At 39.8% G+C, this 22,677-nt stretch overlaps 1 protein-coding gene across 1 annotated transcript in view; it reads left to right on the top strand.

Annotated features, from left to right (window-relative positions):
* The window catches only part of TBX4 (T-box transcription factor 4), a 127,595-nt gene that overhangs the window by 75,411 nt on the left and 29,507 nt on the right, over window positions 1-22,677 (top strand). The window contains exons 4-5 of the mRNA XM_075264774.1: window positions 12,086-12,205; window positions 12,788-12,935. Coding sequence (XP_075120875.1) covers window positions 12,086-12,205; window positions 12,788-12,935 — 268 coding nt within the window. The remainder of the gene's footprint in view (window positions 1-12,085; window positions 12,206-12,787; window positions 12,936-22,677) is intronic.

The following is a 22,677-nucleotide window of genomic DNA, read 5'->3' as shown; positions in this document are numbered from 1 at the left end:
TACGTTCAGAATAAGCTTCAGTATACGTAGTGTGAATGCCCCCTAATATAGTATACTACTACACTTAATGCGCTTGCTGTCTCTCTTCTTCTCCTATTACATATAACCCACGTTTTTTACCAGGCTTAGTTCACACTTTTAGTAAACCTTACTCATGAGAGCCTATATGGTATCTCCATATCACAAACACTGGCAACTAAACCTATGTGAAGCATTGGTCTTAGCCCACCTATGTTCGATGAAAGCACATTGGGAATATATACAACTGCAGCACTTCTGCCACTCATATACAGTCCTATGAAAAAGTTTGGGCACCTCTATTAATCTTAATCATTTTTAGTTCTAAATATTTTGGTGTTTGCAGCAGCCATTTCAGCTTGATATATCTAATAACTGATGGACACATTAATATTTCAGGATTGAAATGAGGTTTATTGTACTAACAGAAAATGTGCAATATGCATTAAAAAAAAAATTTGACCGGTGCAAAAGTATGGGCACCTCAACAGAAAAGTGACATAAATATTTAGTAGATCCTCCTTTTGCAGAGATAACAGCCTCTAGTCGCTTCCTGTAGCTTTTAATCAGTTCCTGGATCCTGGATGAAGGTATTTTGGACCATTCCTCTTTACAAAACAATTCAAGTTCAGTTAAGTTTGATGGTCGTCGAGCATGGACAGTCCGCTCTCAAATGATCTGAAAACAAAGATTGTTCAACACAGTTGTTCAGGGGAAGGATACAAAAAGTTGTCTCAGAGATTTAACCTGTCAGTTTCCACTGTGAGGAACATAGTAAGGAAATGGAAGATCACAGGGACAGTTCTTGTTAAGCCCAGAAGTGGCAGGCCAAGAAAAATATCAGAAAGGCAGAGAAAAAGAATGATGAGAACAGTCAAGGACAATCCACAGACCACCTCCAAAGAGCTGCAGCATCATCTTGCTGCAGATGGTGTCACTGGGCATCGGTCAACAATACAGCGCACTTTGCACAAGGAGAAGCTGTATGGGAGAGTGATGACAAAGAAGCTGTTTGTGCAATCACGCCACAAACAGAGTCGCCTGAGGTATGCAAAAGCACATTTGGACAAGCCAGCTTCATTTTGGAAGAAGGTCCTGTGGACTGATGAAACAAAGATTGAGTTGTTTGGTCATACAAGAAGGCGTTATGCATGGCGTCCAAAAAAACAGCATTCCAAGAAAAACACTTGCTACCCACTGTAAAATTTGGTGGAGGTTCCATCATGCTTTGGGGCTGTGTGGCCAATGCCGGCACCGGGAATCTTGTTAAAGTTGAGGGTCGCATGGATTCCACTCAGTATCAGCAGATTCTTTAGAATAATGTTCAAGAATCAGTGACAAAGTTGAAGTTACTCCGGGGATGGATATTTCAGCAAGACAATGATCCAAAACACCGCTCCAAATCGACGCAGGCATTCATGTAGAGGAACAATTACAATGTTCTGGAATGGCCATCCCAGTCCCCAGACCTGAATATCATTGAACATCTGTCGGATGATTTGAAGCGGACTGTCCATGCTCGGTGACTATCAAACTTAACTGAACTTAAATTGTTTTGTAAAAAGGAATGGTCCAAAATCCCTTCATCCAGGATCCAGGAACTGATTAAAAGCTACAGGAAGCGACTAGAGGCTGTTATCTTTGCAATAGGTGGATCTACTAAATATTAATGTCACTTTTCTGTTGAGGTGCCCATACTTTTGCACCGGTCAAATTTTGGTTTAATGCATATTGCACATTTTCTGTTAGTACAATAAACCTCATTTCAGTCCTGAAATATTACTGTGTCCATCAGTTATTAGATATATCAAGCTGAAATGGCTGTTGCAAACACCAAAATATTTAGAACTAAAAATGATTACGATTAATAGGGGTGCCCAAACTTTTTCATAGGACTGTAAAACCAAACTGAACCTCACTAGACAACTAGTTCATTTGAAATCCTCTGCACCTCATCTTCCCCCCTTTGCAAAACCGATTCCATCTGTTTCTAATCTCTAACTGGGAAACTGTGCAGAAAAACTCCCCTCTGTTGTTGCTGGGTGGGAGAGATCTGGGGTGGTCCTTTTCCCTTGAGTGCTGGTAAAGGACTTATACTCTATGTAATAACCTATCTAATTCATGCAGAGCACAAAAACAAATTATAAAATCCTTTCTCGCTGGTACAGAGTCCCATTCAAATTACGTTTATTGTTTCCAGAAACATCTGATCTCTATTGTAGATGTGGCTCTTATAAGGGCACTATGATGCACCTTTGGTGGCAATGCCAACTTATCCACAAGTTTTGGAATAGAACAGCTCATCCACATGGTGACAGGGATATTGCTTGAAAACACCCCCTCAACTTTCCTAATCTAAATTCTGCCTATCTCGGTGAGACATTACTCTTGTACTTTAATCAGCTTAATGTGGTTTGCTGCCCGATCCGTAATCTCTAGTTTATGGAAATCCACCAGAGCACCCTCCACTACAGGATGGCTGAAATAACTGTTCCAATTGAAGAGAATGGATGAAGGCATGCAAGAACGTTCCCCCCTTCCTTCCCCCATTATTGGCAAAAACACTTCTCTGACTTTTGACATTCTAACTGCCCAACACTATATCCATTTTCTATTCCAATCCTATTGCCCTTTTTCAGTTTCTAATGGACTCTCACTCTTTCACTTAACTATACCCATATAAATATGATGCTTTCCGCCCTGAATCTCGACTTCCCTCGCTACACCATCTATATGGTCTTGTGAGAGACTCTGCCAATGGACCCTACTTTTTTTAACATCTCTCTTACCCCTATAATTGTCCTTGCTTATATCCCCTTTATTTATGCATCGCAAACATGGTGTTTACTTCTTCACTCTTAACTGTATCAGGTATCCAGATTGAATTATGTGTTATCCTATGTATAACGTTTGATCTGATTTTGCATATATCTCTCCCTAGGCTATGGTGGAAAGTAGTTAAATATAGCCTGGTTCACAATTTCTATTGCAACCATTACTCAAGAATTATCAAAGATGTTTGGCTAACGGCAGGCACATGGGGCTTTTTCGTTAAGATACTCAGTAGTCAGGCTTGGTTTGGCCTACCTGTCAATAGTTGAACAGATGGACCAAAACACACCTTGACTTGGCACAACACACTCAATTCACTTCATACAGATACTCATTGTACAGAATTTCAACCATACTACATAGTCAGTATAATGTACTTGGTATATAATGTCAACACAATGATTGGATTGACGTCTAGTTCCAGAATCAGGCCAATCAGTATACTTCCTGGGCCCTATCTTCTCAATTGCAGTGAGAGGATGTCAGTCAACAATTGTCAACCAGCAGGCTACTGACAATGCTCAGAGCAGAAACAATGAGAGATAAGAGCAGTGGGCTACTACTGAACAATACATTTTGGAATTAGTGAACGCGTGTCAAGTAATATTTTCATCTAGCCGCCCAGTTCACTGGTTCTAGGCATCCCAGTCTGGCACTGGCAGTAGTATGCGAGCAAGGAACTAGGACACATACTATAGGCTTACAGAAGACCTAAAACTTTCATCAACATCATCTCCACAAACATTGTCTTCTGTTCCAACTGGCACCACCTTGGGTGATCCCTTGCACAGGCCAACATCTACACAACACAGTCTCCTGCTGTCTTTTAGGATCATAAAAGGGTGCCTTCCTTTGTGTTAATGAACAGGTTTGAAAAGCATTTTCTTGGATGGAAGATTTCAATTTGTGTAGTCGTACACTTAATTCTTAAACTTCATTCACGGTAAATACACTGATCAATAATCTAGAATGCAGTATAGTATCACAACTGATGATTTTCCTGATGTTCTACTCTTGGCTGACTAAGTTGAAATTGGATAATGTGATCATGGTGAAGGTTGCTTTGCTATGTCTGTTCCAAAAGTACCTAGATCTATGAGTGCTCTCCAGGAGATATGTGTAATTACATAGATATTTTTTTCTGAATTTGATTGTTAAGAAATTGGAATTATTCCATCCATATGCCTCTTGGTATTACTAAATCTTGACATGTACAAGACAATACACATGTTTATTAAACTGTCTTAAACAAAAACATACTTAGATGCCAATAACAATCTATCACAATGTATCTTTCATTTTTCAGGAGCTGAATACAAAATGAAAGCTATGCTATGATTGGTTGCTACAGGCAAATAAGACAGCTTTTAATAAATCTGCCTCATTGTGTCTAAGGCTTTGTCAAGTTCTCACAGCAGCTCCAACATCTAAGTCTTTGATAGAACAGAAATATCTTGTATATGACGGACTGAAAAGTGATCAGCAGCCTCATTGGTTGCCTGAGAGGAACTAGTGATGTCACTCCTGACAGGTTCCTCCATTCAAGAGGGAACTTTATCTATTATGTAGCTTTTGTAGTGCAAAGTCAACCACAGTGTTTGTTGGTAGATTCCTGGTATGACCAGCAGCTCAAGGGGACAATTATGGCTAGTTATCTTCTCCTTATGTTTACTGAGGTACTCTCTTATTACTCATGTACTGGGGTGGTAAAAGAAAACCATGATCATTGCGGCCGATGACAACTTTGGATTAGAAAAGGTATTGTCCCGCTCTTTGATGATGCTTATGAGTGGATATGAGTGGCTGGGTAAAACTCTCAAGATTCATTTCGGGTTTGAGTGGCTCAAGTCCAAGATTTATTTTTGGTATAACAAGCTTAGTACAAACCGCAACTTAAATTGGCATACTAGATAACACTGTCAGGAACACTATGGACCCATCCATCCACTTTCTAATTCTCTAAGGTAAACACAGCCAAAGTCAACATAATTTATATTATAATACAACAAATATAATTTTAGAAATACAAAAACAAAGATGGAACATATAAACAAATGGTCAACATTGTTATTTGCAAAAGTAGCATGTAACAGGAGAAAGTATATATATGAAGCCACTGAAGATTCCAGAAGTAACTGAGTGTGCATTGGAAGAAGTTCACATTGTTAATAGACAATATTGCATATTATTATACATTGTTGCTTGAAACCTTTGAGAAACTTAGTTCTGACATCAAAGACTTCATATTCCCATACATGTAAAGACAGTCATTAAAATGCAAAAATGTTAGCTCTTTCTATTTTTTACAATGGTTGTTTATTTCTTGCTTTCTTTTACTATATGCTGTGCATGCACCATATGATTTGAGGAAACCAACTTATACCTATATATATTCAGTTTACAGGATGTGATTCATCAAACTCCATTGTAAACATGTGGTAACCAGAAGAAGCTAAGCTCTAACTTAATGGCTATTCCATCTGGGGGTTTTCTATACAACCTTTAGTGTGGCTCTCTAGATCCCTGGGCCCCCTATGGGGTTAGCACAGCAGCTCTTTCTCTGTGTCCAACTTTGGGCTTATTCCTTGGAGAAGGTATCTGCACAATGCTGAATGGCATTTTCCGGGATTACTTGGCTTTCTCTTTTTCTCTGAAGTCATTTTATTAGCTTTTATATGAAGGGATTAATAAAAGTATTACTCAAGTAGAGCAACAAGCCAAAAAGAATGTAAAGTTTAACAACAAAATAGCCAATTACAACCTGCATAAAAATATCAGTGGAAGCTTTGTTCTATTCTCCTCGGCACAGGGGATATGAGAAGTTGTAGAGTTAACACGTTAGTTCTGTTTTGTGTACTCCCAGGAGACTTGTGTTCATGTCTGGCTCTAGACAATTATTTACTATGTCCACTTTGCCAACCTCCAATAAACATTATTTTATTAAGAATATGATGCTGAAATCCTCTGGACAGAACACTGCTGATCTGCAGGACTGCCAAAGTACAGCAGTTGTGGTCAGACAAACAACTGCCAAAATCCTTCATTTGTGCTGATAGCACTATAGTTAGATATATTATATATAGAATTTAGATAAAACGAAGTGAGGTTTGACCAAGTGTTTTATTGTTTCGATGGATTTGTAATATTTTGCTCTTTTTAACTTGGAAAATGGTGGTAACCTCTGAAAGTAGTACTGCTAGTTATAGGCACTGAATCAAAACTATCTCAATGTTTCGGTCAATGTTTCTATTTATTCAGGGGCGCTCATACAAAAGAACTTTCAAAGCCAAGTCCAGCGTACCCTACATCAGCTCCATATGTCGAAGCTTACTTTTAAATACCATTAAAAAAGCACTTAGCATTTATATGAGCATGACTCCTTGAGCAGTCTGCCTTGGAAGTGTAGGAAAGAAACTAAATAGTCTAAGACGCATAAATCATTTTGGCCATATCTGTTATTGATACATCTTTTTCATCACTGTCAAACATGTAGACTAATTTTGGCTTTGAAATCTTTATTACTACAGTTTGAGAAAGGTACAATTAATAATACACATTCCCAGGCACAGTTTACAATTCGCTAAAGGTCGTTTGTCTTTGCATCACGTATCGCTTTCCACCGAATGTTTCAAGTTTGATTTACAGATAACAATACGTTGATCATGCAAGTTCTCACCTACATAAATAGCACATTGTGGGAATGTACTGCTCTCAACCCAGAAGTAAAAGAAAAGCATTTAGCTATGATGCCCCCTCCTCTTTTGCCCAATGCAGCTACATACAAAACATCTGGAATTTATGGAAAAAGTAAATGAGTTATATGAAATAAAGAGCTTAACCATTTTGCTTCTTCTGTTTATTGAAGAAGCAAACATATTAAATGGAAGCATAAACAAATTCAAAGGGACTGTCAGAAATATCATAATATGCAGTGTATGCAATAAAATCATTTTAGGGATTCTAGATACGTTGTTACATCCTGTCATATTAAGATTGAAGTGCTTTTTACATTTTGTATAAAAGCTACATCTCGATATAACCTCAAACATCACTCTAAGTAGTAAGTACTCATATTTAAGTAGTTTTAAAATGCAAATAATATCATTTTGGTTCTTACCAATACAAGTTGATTTTAGTTTTACATTAAGTTATTGGCTGTGATCAAGTACATGGGAGTGTCTAGGACTGAGAACAGTGAGAACAGACAGGTACATTACGTTCAAGATGGTATAGACCCACATCCACCTGATCAAAGTTATTGGGTCAGTTAGTTTGAAAGCTCAAGGTACGAATGGTCCTCAAAATGGGCATTTGAGGATAGTAAACTGATTTGATCAGTAGGATGTATTTTCAAGTATACTCTACTTTTCCAAATGTATTTACTAACTGTTCTATGGCAGTGCACATATAAACAAGCACCAACCCATATCCATGCAACTGCAGTTTCTGATAAAATGTTGGCTGGGGAATATGTCCAATAGGGCTTTAGTAGACTATTTGACTATTATGACTTGCAGCTAGACATTTCCACAATTCAATCATATTAGCATATTCCTTACCTACAATAGCAGTTACCAATCATAGTTCACTATCTTAACTTATTATCTTTAGCTTCAAGCACTGCCATATAAAGTCCTGACACTGGGTGCTGTTACGAGCTATGTGCAGTGACCCGAACCAGGTCTAGTCTTGTGTATTTTATTGAGGAAACTTGACATGAACTTGTGCTTTGTCAGTGTACTAGCCATATTTTTAATGGCTACCCCGCTAACGTATTATTTTTTATAGCGCTATGCATATTATTATGTGTATATTAAATTATCACAGGTCTATGTAGGGATAAAAACTAAACACAGGTCCTATTTTGGCCACAAAATAGATAGGAACATCTATTTTGTAGCCAGGGCTCACTAAAATAATTGAATGGGTCCATTGGATAACAGCCATGTGTTGTCTATGTCATTTTACCAGGGATCCATCGATGCACATATTGATACACGTATAGCCAAACACTGATTGTTTTGGTTGGCAGAGGAGGGGAAAACCAGTTGTACACCTAGACAGAGGCAAACAGTGACATGGAGCCCCCAGATACACCATAGGAAGAGCATGGAGGTGAAAAATAGGTGGTACATTATTCAAGTTGTATAGAATTTATATAAAATGTGTGTGATAATACTTACAATCAGGTTCAGAAAGATTTGGACAGTGACACAAGTTTGGGCATTTTAGCCGTTTATCAATACACATTCAAGAAACTGTTATATAACCAATATGGGCTTAAAGTGCAGAATCTAATTGGAGGAAGGGTTTAGTAGTTACACCTCTGTAATGTGTAGCTGCCGCTTTTTCAAGAGACAAAAGGAAACAATTGTCTTATAAGCTATTTAAAGGGCTGTAAGGGTGATGGAGGCATTAACCCCCAGACTTAATGCCAAAAGAAATCTTGATGCCAGACCATATCCCTAAATGAATTTAGAACCCCAAATAAAATCAGACCTGAAACCAGACTTCAAAATTATTATATTTCAGTACATATGTTGCTCTATCATATATAATCTCCTAAATAAATGTAGACTAAACTCCATACAAAATTGGAGTAAGACCTCACTTAAGACCTCTAAATAAATATCCCATACAAGATTCTATAATTGGTGAAGGTGGTGAAAGATCCGGGATATTTAGTGGTATGGTTTATGAGAGATGTCACTAATATATAATACTATAAGGCAAAACCAGGTCTGCAGATATTGATTTTTTTTTTCATATCTTCCACCCCTATGCCGCATCCATTCTGAAAGACAACATATAATAGAGCCTTAGAAGCCAAAAGCATGGAGTTATTTACCTCATGATATATTAATAAATCTTTGCCATCCTGTATACTACACACATATCCTATTTACTAGGCTGCAAACAAGCCCTGCAATATACACTAAATGAAGTCTGTAGGTAATGAGGTCAGAGCTATACCACATACTTGGCACACAGCAACATATTATAGACGGAATGGAAGCAGAAAAATATGCTGCTATGTGGTATGTCTGGGTTGGCGGGTTTTATTATGCAATAATTTATTTTGGAAATCCTATTTGGAGCTGCCATAAAATGTATAAACAGATTCATCCAGATCTTCCAAAAGATGTAAGGCTAGACAAAGACTGTAGTTTTTACAGGATGATTTTATATTATCAATTTAAAGGCAATTTAAAGGCAATAATTTGACCTGTATAAACCTATCCCTCGGCCAGTAATAGATATAGTGTGACCCTGGGCAAATTTAAATATGGGGCCTCCAAATGCCAATATATTGTACCAACAATATAGTCACATATTATACAATTCAGCCACAGTCACTACACAAAAATAAATATCACCATTAACACCAGTATACTGTCACATTATGACCACTAACATTATCATTATATTGGGTTCAATAATATCACCATACTGCTAGTGAATAAAAACCATTATACAAAACCAATATTACCATATATTTCAATGGGACAGCACTGCAGTACCTACGGTGAGTAAGCAGCGTGGCTCACAGTATATAGACAATACCATGAACCATGCTTCCTCAGTACCGGTGAACTGTGGAGGCCCCAAGTGTTGTTTAATATTGATGGTTTATCCTAAGGATAGACCATCAGTGTTAGAAAATGGATATTTTTATTATATTGGGTTCCAAAAAAGTTGCAAAAGGGGTTTAGGATTCTTGCCAAGCCCAATACTATGCAAAGTAAATAGCCAGAAGCATATGGCACCAGTTGTATAATTGCTGATCTAAGCTATTACAGTTAAGCTCCCATTCACGCTGCACTGACACTATTCAAAGTACGGAGTCACCTGCTTCCAGCTCTGTACACTGTATAGTACTGGAGCTGGTAATAGTCCTGAACAGCTGATTAATGCACTGCCCCAAAACTATTTTTTGTGCCCCCTTAATTTATGCGCATTATAGCCAAAGGGTGCCCCCATATGCAATTAGTTCCACCTGATCCAAATAGTGCCCCAAGTTCTAAATAGTGATCACATAGATGCAAATAATGACCCCTAGATGCAAATAGTCTTCCTTTTGAAAAGCAGAAGCAAGATGTTCTGCCCCTAAATAACAACACCAAACTGGGATTCTAGTATCGGTGTGGCTTTAAAACACAGGAAGGGGAATTTATCAAGGCTGGACTTACATACACCAGTACTGACGAGAAGTATGCTGGTGAGCTTTGTGTTTAATCCTTTGAGGCACCTCTTAAGAGGTGTTAGAAAGTGAAGTAATTAAAAAGTAATGTTTGTTGATTAATTATAAAGTAAGGAACTCCTATTGGTCATAACAAAAAACAAACAAATAATGGGGTTAACAAGGCCCTGTGTTCACTCAATGTCAATAGAAGAGCACTGGTGGATCAAACACTAATGGCACCCCAATTTACCACTTACCACTGATACATTGTATCTAGTCCATTACAATATAGTATGAAGGAGGTTGTACCACAGAGAGACAAAGGGGATACTCAGTACAGTCAAATAAAACAAGTGTAATTATTTTTGCCATTTAGTCCCACAGGGCTCTGACATGCCATTCTATAGATCCACTGTGCCACCAGATTGTCCTAATCTTCACCCCATCGAGATGAATACAACCATTCAATATTTTGGAAGCATAGGCAATCCACCCATCCCTCATGTTTGTTATGCATGTGTTTGGAAATGGAAGTATCCCTACCATACAACACATGACCTGCATGCTCCCTTATGCAGTTTTGAAACTACCAAATGGCAAGTAAAGAGATGACAAGCCTTTTCATTGTGTAATTTACAAAGTTCCATATAGAATATTTGTTTTGTGTCCTGATGTTCCTGAAGGGCCTACCCACCTGGATAAATTCACATGTGATACAACTGCCATATCTATAGTTGCCAAAAACTTTGCAATCAAGCCACATCCCACTCCTCAGTGGTGGATCCACACTGTAGGGGACTGTAGGGTTATAGGTTGGACTTGATGGACTGATGTCTTTATTCAACATCATCTATGTCACAGTAAGACGGAGATCCAATAAAATTAAAGGGGCTCTATCAGCAAAATCATGCTGATAGAGCCCCACATATGCGTGAATAGCCTTTAAAAAGGCTATTCAGGCACCACTAAAGTTATATTAAACTACCCCCCCCCCCCGTTTTAAAATTATAACCTAAAAAGAATGTGATCTACTTACGCATCGTGCATGATGGGCAGGCATTCATGGTGCGCCGTCTTCTTCATCCACGCCTCTTCTTCCTCCAATGTCCTCGGGTCCTGTCTTCCTCCGGCGCTCGTGAACTGACATCGATAAAAAAAATGGCCTGGACGCATGCGCAGTAGCATGCGGCTTCTACTACGGCTACTGCGCATGCGCCCAGGCCATTTTTTTTTATCAATATCAGATCGCGAGCATTGGAGGAGGACGGGATCCGAGGACATCGGAGGAAGAGGAGGCATGGATGAAGAAGAAGACACACCCTGAATGCCTGCCCATCGTGCACGAAGCGTAAGTAGATCACATTCTTTTTTAGAGTATTATTTTAAAACAGGGGGTAGTTTAATATAACATTTACAGTGCCTGAATAGCCTTTTTAAAGGCTATTCATGCATATGTGGGGCTCTAGCAGCATGATTTTGCTGATAGAGTCCCTTTAAATATGTTTTGCTCATCTCACTTCTGAATCTCAAACCTAATTGTGTCACATTGAGTGTGGCTACAAATTCTTGAACTATCAATATCCACAAGATCAGGATGTCATCAATGTATCTTTACCAAAGACATAAAGAAAATGTTGATTTTGCATATTGCACATGCATAAAGATTCTAGGTTAATTGCCTAATTATCTAGTTTACAGACAGTTCTAATCCAGTAAAAATGGAATGCATCCATATCTAAAGCAAGTGATTCCAAAAACAAATGGGAGAGGCTTAGGGCAGTCAAAATAGAGAGTATAGCTGCTTTCAGATAAAGAGGAAAAATTACCATACAAAAATTATTCCATCAATGTATTAACATATTAGACATACTATTCAATATCACCAAAAAGTAACTGTTCAAAAATTTAGCAGAATTTTTTTTTTTTTTTTTTAATAAAACAGTCCTGTATTGAGTTATTGACCTTCATGAACACAACATGGTAACTATAGTGTTTCTTTCTATGTATTCAATGTATACATTTACTGATACTGAGTTTTTGCTTTCTTTGTAGGAGAATGTTTCCAAGTTACAAAGTTAAAGTGACTGGGATGAACCCCAAGACTAAATATATTCTCCTTATAGACATTGTTCCAGCTGATGACCATCGATACAAATTCTGTGATAATAAATGGTGAGAGATTATCCTCATATTTTATTGTAACTGATCTTCACATTATTTTTGTCTTGGTAATAACAATTACAATACATTAAATCTCATAAATACTGTACGTTATCCAAATGAAATGGTCCCTTAGGATTATGTGGGCTTAAACGTGACAGTTCAGTTATACAGAATGTTATTAATAAATTGCGGGGAAAATCTTCAACTCCATTTCCTGTATAATGGTACAATGGTAGAGAGAATACCAGTGTGTTTCAATAGATATTAGTTTGTTGGTGGATCCCTACAAGACTAGCCATCTCCATTGAGAAAATCTAGTAGCTTTAGGGTTTGGCTTGTTACTGTATGCTCAGGTGCCTAGTTATACTCCATATTACAGGAATCCCAATGTAACTATACTTACATTAGGGATTGCCCAGGACTATGTCTGCATTAAACCATAAATTTCAATGTGCTGAAAATATAAATGAAAGAACTTACCCACTGATCATATTGAACATTGTATTCCATCCATAATTATCAAATAACCCTATACCGTTTGCCTATAACACTGTAAAGTTTTATTTCTCTGTATTGACATTTCTTTTCTAGGATGGTGGCTGGTAAAGCTGAGCCTGCAATGCCTGGAAGGTTATACGTTCATCCAGACTCCCCTGCCACCGGAGCCCACTGGATGAGACAGCTGGTGTCTTTTCAAAAGCTAAAGTTGACCAACAACCATCTTGATCCTTTTGGGCATGTAAGAGTCCAATTAATACTGTTACTATTGCTATGTGCAAAATGTCTGCATATGATAGCTTTCAGTGGATATTGCTGCTTACCCCCAATGCTATATGCAATGATTTCACACTGCACCATACAATATTTGATTCTAGCGTTACTGTTCCCTTAGTATATCTCATGGCCCATGCAGATTTAAGCTTGAATATTGCTCTTGTTCGCCTTTCAAAATGAAATAGCCTTGAGATAAAATAATAGACTTGTATGAGAAAATATAAAAAACATTCAATTTCTATATTGACACTTTGCTTTACATGGAGCTCAGTGGATATATTGTAATGCGAGATGATTAGGTAGAGCTTTAACCTGGAAAATATAACATTTTCTCTGAATTACAGGAATCAATACCAAGCGCAACCCTTTCCGGAATATTAATTATTTTGCTCCTTCATATAGATATCTCACTCTCAGTTTTTACATTTCATGGGAATGTGTTGCCGCAAAAACATCTGGGGATCACATTTTTATTTGAAACATATTTTTTAAAAAATTTTTGTTGATATTTTTAATTTTCCATGTTGTTTTCTATATTGAAAACAAATGCTAAACATCTTGCAATTCCAACTCTTTACACTAAATGTATAATTGTTAGTCACTTCTTGTTTCTTGGAGATGGACCAAGGGCCATAAACACAATAGTTTAACATAAAACTTGTTCTAAAAAATAAGTTATTTTCTGATGGGACATTTCCTTTAAATCCACTGGTCAATTAACAGGAACACTTGTTCCCAATAATAGCTGCTCTAAATATTAGGCTTGTAAATGTGCTTTGATAAGATGAAACTTTTTACATAGCAATACATTGAGTCATGTGTATTGCAGTGTATATTACTGAAGAAGACCGCTAATTCAAGTCCAAGAGTGTGACACAAAAAAGTTATCAAAGTAAAAAAAAAAAAAGCTTCAAAAGTATATAAGAAATCAATAAAATCCCCCAAAATTGCCTTTTCCATATAAATAATATTGATTCTGTAAAAAAAAAGACAAATAAGAATACTAAAAAAAAACAACTATAAATATTTGGTATTGCCTTGTCTGTAACACCTGTACAACATAACTAAAACATTATTGAATCTGTACAGCACCCAAAAATGATGTGATCGTCGTATGTGTGTATAAACTGCTGGTTAGGCACACAGCAGGGCCTAGAAGGGAAGTAGTGCTATTTGATTTGTTGAGCAAAAATTTAGACGACTTGGTTGTTGGATGCTATGACAATTTTGAGCACCTAAAATGCCAGCAAAGTGGAATATCATATGTGACTTGTGACCCCATTTTGGAAACTGTACTCCTCAAGGTATTTATTCAGGAACACACAAAGCATTTATATCCCACATAAATTTACAGTATTTTCCAGTTTGAATACGCAGCTGATGGTGAAAAGTGAAAATGGCAATTTTTCCATAAACATGTAATTTCAATTACCAATATGTTATGCCCAGTTTGTGTCAGAGATTAACACTCCAGAAGCAGTTGTAACTGAGTCAGCCTGGTTAATAGTTCTTGGAGTGCATGTCTCTGCTGACACACGTTGGACACAACATATTGGGCAATGTCATGATTTAGTTCCAGAAAAAAAAGTCATTTTCACTTATCACCATCAGCATTCATGAGTTAAAAATGCTTGGCACACATGTTGATAAATTTCTAGAGGGGTTTAGTTTACAAAATGGGGTCTCTTCTTAGGGAATTCCACAGAGCACCTCAGGAGCTCTGCAAAAGTAACTTGGTGTCCATAAGCCAATCCCCAAGTCTACACCCCAGAAACTCCAAACTCTCCAAACAGCAGTTTATGCCAAGACATTCAATTTTATTGCACCTGGGATAACCTGCATAAAATTATAGGAGTGCGGGTATCTGTTAGGACATAGTAAGCACAACATATAGAGCACTGAAATGGCATATTTCTTGGAGAATTTTAATTTTCAATATACCCCTCAATAAATTCCTTGAAGGGTGTAGTTTTTAAAATGTGGTCATATTTTGAGGTTCAGTATTTAAGTTTTCAGTTTAGGGTTTCAGTTTTTTAATGGAAGATTAGGACAGAGAATAATAACTGGAGAGCTGAATTTTCATAGCTCCACAAGCTGGTCATGACATATTGGGCCCTGAAATAGCATATATCTGGAAGAATATATCTGGAAGAATTCCAACATTTTAGGGTGGATCACCAGCCCCCAGAAAGAGATCCTGTGCCAGCGATCTATTGCCATGACAGCTGGGAGCCTATGAAAGGCTCTTAGGGTTGCCATTGAATGAGTTTTATTACATAATGTTCTAGGCAGGGTCTAAAGTTAACGGTATTAGAAAAAAACTGTAAAAAATATTTAAAAAATAAAAAGCAAACTAAAAATTAAAATCACAAACTCTTTCCCTAGAACACAAAATGGTAAATAAATAAATAAATAAATAAATAAAGTAAAACATACACATTAGGTATCACTCTATCTGAAAACACCTGGTTCACAAACATAAAAATCTTTTTGCCATATGATGAATGGTGTAGCGAGAAAAAATACAAAATTTGGATGAAAATCAAAAGACTAGACAAAATGGTGTAAATTAAAAGCATATCTGGCACTGAAAAACGAGGGCTTATGCATCCCCATACAAAATATAAAAAAGTTATGAGTGTCAGAATATGGCTACTCCAAGAATTTTTTTTTTTGTTGCAAAGGTTTGAATTTTTCTGTAAGTGGTTAAAACATAAAAAAAACAACCTATATACTTTTGGAATTACATTATTGTGATGACCCACAGAATAAAGGTGACATATCAGTTTGGCCCCACAGTGTTCAAAAGTTGTTTACTTAAAGGGGTTGTCCCATAACAAGGATCCTATCTATACTGCTAGTTTATGTGGATATAAGACTTTTTCTAAATACATTGTTTTATCAAAACTGCTTTATTTGGCATTTATCTTCATTTATTCACTTCATTGTTTACATGCGTTTCTATGACCACAGGCCCCGGACCACGGGCTTATCTGCTCAGTCCTCTGTTGACGTAGCTGCCTGCTCTCAGGGGGGAGGGAGGGGCTGAGTGCTGGGAGCAGCTCTGAGCTGTTGATGTCTCTGCCACAGACAAGCAACGAAGCTCCTCATATAGGGGAAGGGGAGGTGAGTGCTCCTGGATTTCTGAGCTCTTATCTCCTGCTCTTCCACTTATCAGTCAGTTTAATTGAATTTGGCTGATAAGGGCTGAGATAGGGAGTCCATTACCTCTGTATGTATTAATAACTGACTCAAATCCAGTTCTGCTACATCAGAAAGTAAAGAGAGCACAGAGCCTGCAGGCTGCTGAACAAGCGTGATGGGAATACCCCTTTAAAACAGATCCGACATCATTCTTTTAAAACTTGAAGGAAACAATATTTAAATGGCTTACATAACTTTATAACTCTTGCCTCCTAAGCATTACATTTGATCAGATTTAACAGTAAGAACTTATGGTGCTATCATATATTCAGTCTGACTCTGATTCAAAAATTAGTTTTCCATAGCGTTATTGTATTCATAACATTACAATTAGAGATGAGCGAACACTAAAATGTTCGAGGTTCGAAATTCGATTCGAACAGCCGCTCACTGTTCGAGTGTTCGAATGGGTTTCGAACCCCATTATAGTCTATGGGGAACATAAACTCGTTAAGGGGGAAACCCAAATTCGTGTCTGGAGGGTCACCAAGTCCACTATGACACCCCAGGAAATGATACCAACACCCTGGAATGACACTGGGACAGCAGGGGAAGCATGTCTGGGGGCATAAAAGTCACTTTATTTCATGGAAATCCCTGTCAGTTTGCGATTTTCGCAAGCTAACTTTTCCCCATAGAAATGCATTGGCCAGTGCTGATTGGCCAGAGTACGGAACTCGACCAATCAGCGCTGGCTCTGCTGGAGGAGGCGGAGTCTAAGATAGCTCCACACCAGTCTCCATTCAGGTCCGACCTTAGACTCCGCCTCCTCCGGCAGAGCCAGCGCTGATTGGCCGAAGGCTGGCCAATGCATTCCTATGCGAATGCAGACTTAGCAGTGCTGAGTCAGTTTTGCTCAACTACACATCTGATGCACACTCGGCACTGCTACATCAGATGTAGCAATCTGATGTAGCAGAGCCGAGGGTGCACTAGAACCCCTGTGCAAACTCAGTTCACGCTAATAGAATGCATTGGCCAGCGCTGATTGGCCAATGCATTCTATTAGCCCGATGAAGTAGAGCTGAATGTGTGTGCTAAGCACACACATTCAGCACTGCTTCATCAAGCCAATACAATGCATTAGCCAGTGCTGATTGGCCAGAGTACGGAATTCGGCCAATCAGCGCTGGCCAATGCATTCTATTAGCCCGATGAAGTAGAGCTGAATGTGTGTGCTAAGCACACACATTCAGCACTGCTTCATCAAGCCAATACAATGCATTAGCCAGTGCTGATTGGCCAGAGTACGGAATTCGGCCAATCAGCGCTGGCTCTGCTGGAGGAGGCGGAGTCTAAGGTCGCTCCACACCAGTCTCCATTCAGGTCCGACCTTAGACTCCGCCTCCTCCGGCAGAGCCAGCGCTGATTGGCCGAAGGCTGGCCAATGCATTCCTATGCGAATGCAGACTTAGCAGTGCTGAGTCAGTTTTGCTCAACTACACATCTGATGCACACTCGGCACTGCTACATCAGATGTAGCAATCTGATGTAGCAGAGCCGAGGGTGCACTAGAACCCCTGTGCAAACTCAGTTCACGCTAATAGAATGCATTGGCCAGCGCTGATTGGCCAATGCATTCTATTAGCCCGATGAAGTAGAGCTGAATGTGTGTGCTAAGCACACACATTCAGCACTGCTTCATCAAGCCAATACAATGCATTAGCCAGTGCTGATTGGCCAGAGTACGGAATTCGGCCAATCAGCGCTGGCCAATGCATTCTATTAGCCCGATGAAGTAGAGCTGAATGTGTGTGCTAAGCACACACATTCAGCTCTACTTCATCGGGCTAATAGAATGCATTGGCCAGCGCTGATTGGCCAGAGTACGGAACTCGACCAATCAGCGCTGGCTCTGCTGGAGGAGGCGGAGTCTAAGGTCGGACCTGAATGGAGACTGGTGTGGAGCGATCTTAGACTCCGCCTCCTCCAGCAGAGCCAGCGCTGATTGGCCGAATTCCGTACTCTGGCCAATCAGCACTGGCTAATGCATTGTATTGGCGTGATGAAGCAGTGCTGAATGTGTGTGCTTAGCACACACATTCAGCTCTACTTCATCGGGCTAATAGAATGCATTGGCCAGCGCTGATTGGCCGAATTCCGTACTCTGACCAATCAGTGCTGGCCAATGCATTCTATTAGCTTGATGAAGCAGAGTGTGCACAAGGGTTCAAGCGCACCCTCGGCTCTGATGTAGGAGAGCCGAGGGTGCACTTGAACCCTTGTGCACCCTCAGCTCTGCTACATCAGAGCCGAGGGTGCGCTTGAACCCTTGTGCACACTCTGCTTCATCAAGCTAATAGAATGCATTGGCCAGCGCTGATTGGCCAATGTATTCTATTAGCCTGATGAAGTAGAGCTGAATGTGTGTGCTAAGCACACACATTCAGCTCTACTTCATCGGGCTAATAGAATGCATTGGCCAGCGCTGATTGGCCAGAGTACGGAACTCGACCAATCAGCGCTGGCTCTGCTGGAGGAGGCGGAGTCTAAGATCGCTCCACACCAGTCTCCATTCAGGTCCGACCTTAGACTCCGCCTCCTCCAGCAGAGCCAGCGCTGATTGGCCGAATTCCGTACTCTGGCCAATCAGCACTGGCTAATGCATTGTATTGGCTTGATGAAGCAGTGCTGAATGTGTGTGCTTAGCACACACATTCAGCTCTACTTCATCGGGCTAATAGAATGCATTGGCCAATCAGCGCTGGCCAATGCATTCTATTAGCGTGAACTGAGTTTGCACAGGGGTTCTAGTGCACCCTCGGCTCTGCTACATCAGATTGCTACATCTGATGTAGCAGTGCCGAGTGTGCATCAGATGTGTAGTTGAGCAAAACTGACTCAGCACTGCTAAGTATGCATTCGCATAGGAATGCATTGGCCAGCCTTCGGCCAATCAGCGCTGGCTCTGCCGGAGGAGGCGGAGTCTAAGGTCGGACCTGAATGGAGACTGGTGTGGAGCGACCTTAGACTCCGCCTCCTCCAGCAGAGCCAGCGCTGATTGGCCGAATTCCGTACTCTGGCCAATCAGCACTGGCTAATGCATTGTATTGGCTTGATGAAGCAGTGCTGAATGTGTGTGCTTAGCACACACATTCAGCTCTACTTCATCGGGCTAATAGAATGCATTGGCCAATCAGCGCTGGCCAATGCATTCTATTAGCGTGAACTGAGTTTGCACAGGGGTTCTAGTGCACCCTCGGCTCTGCTACATCAGATTGCTACATCTGATGTAGCAGTGCCGAGTGTGCATCAGATGTGTAGTTGAGCAAAACTGACTCAGCACTGCTAAGTCTCTGCATTCGCATAGGAATGCATTGGCCAGCCTTCGGCCAATCAGCGCTGGCTCTGCCGGAGGAGGCGGAGTCTAAGGTCGGACCTGAATGGAGACTGGTGTGGAGCGATCTTAGACTCCGCCTCCTCCAGCAGAGCCAGCGCTGATTGGTCGAGTTCCGTACTCTGGCCAATCAGCGCTGGCCAATGCATTCTATTAGCCCGATGAAGTAGAGCTGAATGTGTGTGCTTAGCACACACATTCAGCTCTACTTCATCAGGCTAATAGAATACATTGGCCAATCAGCGCTGGCCAATGCATTCTATTAGCTTGATGAAGCAGAGTGTGCACAAGGGTTCAAGCGCACCCTCGGCTCTGATGTAGCAGAGCTGAGGGTGCACAAGGGTTCAAGTGCACCCTCGGCTCTCCTACATCAGAGCCGAGGGTGCGCTTGAACCCTTGTGCAGCCTCGGCTCTGCTACATCAGAGCCGAGGGTGCGCTTGAACCCTTGTGCACACTCTGCTTCATCAAGCTAATAGAATGCATTGGCCAGCACTGATTGGCCAGAGTACGGAATTCGGCCAATCAGCGCTGGCCAATGCATCCCTATGGGAAAAAGTTTATCTCACAAAAATCACAATTACACACCCGATAGAGCCCCAAAAAGTTATTTTTAATAACATTCCCCCCTAAATAAAGGTTATCCCTAGCTATCCCTGCCTGTACAGCTATCCCTGTCTCATAGTCACAAAGTTCACATTCTCATATGACCCGGATTTGAAATCCACTATTCGTCTAAAATGGAGGTCACCTGATTTCGGCAGCCAATGACTTTTTCCAATTTTTTTCAATGCCCCCAGTGTCGTAGTTCCTGTCCCACCTCCCCTGCGCTGTTATTGGTGCAAAAAAGGCGCCAGGGAAGGTGGGAGGGGAATCGAATTTTGGCGCACTTTACCACGTGGTGTTCGATTCGATTCGAACATGGCGAACACCCTGATATCCGATCGAACATGTGTTCGATAGAACACTGTTCGCTCATCTCTAATTACAATGGTTTCAATTTACAATGGTTGTCCAAGAACCAATTAAGGTTGAAGCCCCAGGTGGTGTAAGCGCCATAGCAAAAATCACTGCGTTGTACACTGTCTACCAATAAGTATTTGGACACCTGTGGTAGAATAAAAAAACAACATATTGAATAGTTAGTAGAACCCAGCAGATGCTTCCTTACGGATGGTATAGATCGACACAACACTCCTGGATGCCTGGTGAAACTCCTGGTGTATGTGAGCCATTGGTTGGGTGCGGTTTCTCGGCCAGCACTCGTCTGTCTCTATCTCCTAGTTTCGGGGTCTCCCGACTTATGACACATTCCGACAATCACTGTTCACCTTCCACTTCATAATCACAGAGGCCACTGTTGATTTTGGGTAATTCAGTTCACTTGTTATGCAAGTAAGCCAAAAAAAGAACACTTTAACAAAAAAAGGCCTGAATTGCTGTTTTAGGTCATACTAGACTGCGTCATCAATAAAAACATTTTTTAAAGTTCTCTCGGAATATTGGGCCACAAAAATACTTTGGAAATTCTTTTTGTTATATAAACATAGTAAAACATGGAAAACAAAATCAAATATGAATTTGGTATTGCTGTAATTGTCCTGACCAGCAAAGTAAAGTTACCATTATACCACTGTGCCAATGCTGATTCTTCTCTTCTCTCCAATGAAATAATAGATTTTCAGTGCGTTATATGTGCCACAAAATGGTGTTCAATGCATTGAAAAAAGGCATGCAACAAAAAGCAGGCCCTTCCAAGGATTCATAATGGCCAGCAGTGGGATTAAAAATTTTAATATGTTCCCCTGGAAGAAATAGTTATGTTTGTAGCACCGTATCCTGTATCAATCTGTATCACCCCAGGATAGCAATTTGGAGAATGGGGGACTGAAATCCCCAATATCCCGCGGGGGATTGCATCCTCCATATGAGTGAAGCACTAATGTGCGACTATTGCATCATAGAAGCTCCATACAAGTGAATGGAGCATCTTTAATGACACAACCCCTTGAGGCTAAGGTCCACCATAGTGAACCATAGCCAAAAAATGCAGCAAAAAAGACTCTGCAGACTTTTTGACTGTATTATATCTATATGGAAAACAACAGTACTTCCATAGGTATAAATGACAAGCGTTTTTGAAATCGCAGCAGATTTTTTTCAGCAATGTGTGCATGAGATCAGCCACAATCCCATCCACTTTGCAGGTAAGGCAAAACGCAGTGTTTTTTGCCATAGGGTTTCCACTGTTGCCAAAACGCTGCCTTTTCACAATGTGGGGCCCCTGCCTTAATGAGTAAATGTCAGTACCACTACTCAAATGAATTATCCTTCCAACTTGCTCACGTTTTCTGAATAGGAATTAGGCATTTCTAGACAAGTCTATATTTTTCAGATTACGACAGCAAACATGTGCAGAGAGAAAATGAATGTAATAAATATTCATCCTCCCTACTAACCCCCACACCAGATTATGTAGATCGTTGAGGTTTCGAGACAGAAGGCTGCCTTAGTAGATAGGCACATATCCAGAATACAGTCTGACTTTGATAGAGTATTCTTTAAATGACTGCAGCTTCCCCAAGAGGGCAAAGGCTAAGCTTTCATGATTTAAAAGAAATATTTGGAGGTATAGTAATAAACACGTCATATGTTCCTGTTCTATTTAGAACACACTCCAGCAGAAAGATTCATACGGATGATTCTGCCATGGACATTTACCAATCATTAGAAAAACTAAAAAAATTATTAGTATTATATTGTAAATATGAAAAGGGACGAAAACATATTATCTATTTTATTGCATATTTTTTAAAAAATAAATATAGCCAATAACAATGCCCTAATTTTCATGAAATTTGTCAGTCCACAATTTGGCTCATCTATAAGTTTTTATACACATGAAATTTTTTTCAAATGCCGTAAGACGTGCAAACTATAGCCTTACAATTTCTTCTGATATGTTCCAAGTCTTCTGGGCTAGCTTCTGGAGAGTTTGGAAGAAAGCTTCTCTAACCTTATCTGCTACAGTAATCATGGGCAAAAATGCCAAGAATTTCATTCTGCAATTTCTCCCAAAGGAAACAGGTGAAGAATCTAAAGTACATGAATAAAATGTCAGTCCACTGTGGCATTAGAGGGATATAAAATCCTAAGTTTCTACCATTT

Source organism: Leptodactylus fuscus, chromosome 2, assembly GCF_031893055.1.
Source record: "Leptodactylus fuscus isolate aLepFus1 chromosome 2, aLepFus1.hap2, whole genome shotgun sequence".
NCBI lineage: Eukaryota > Metazoa > Chordata > Amphibia > Anura > Leptodactylidae > Leptodactylus > Leptodactylus fuscus.
This window is presented reverse-complemented; position numbering and strand designations above follow the sequence as displayed.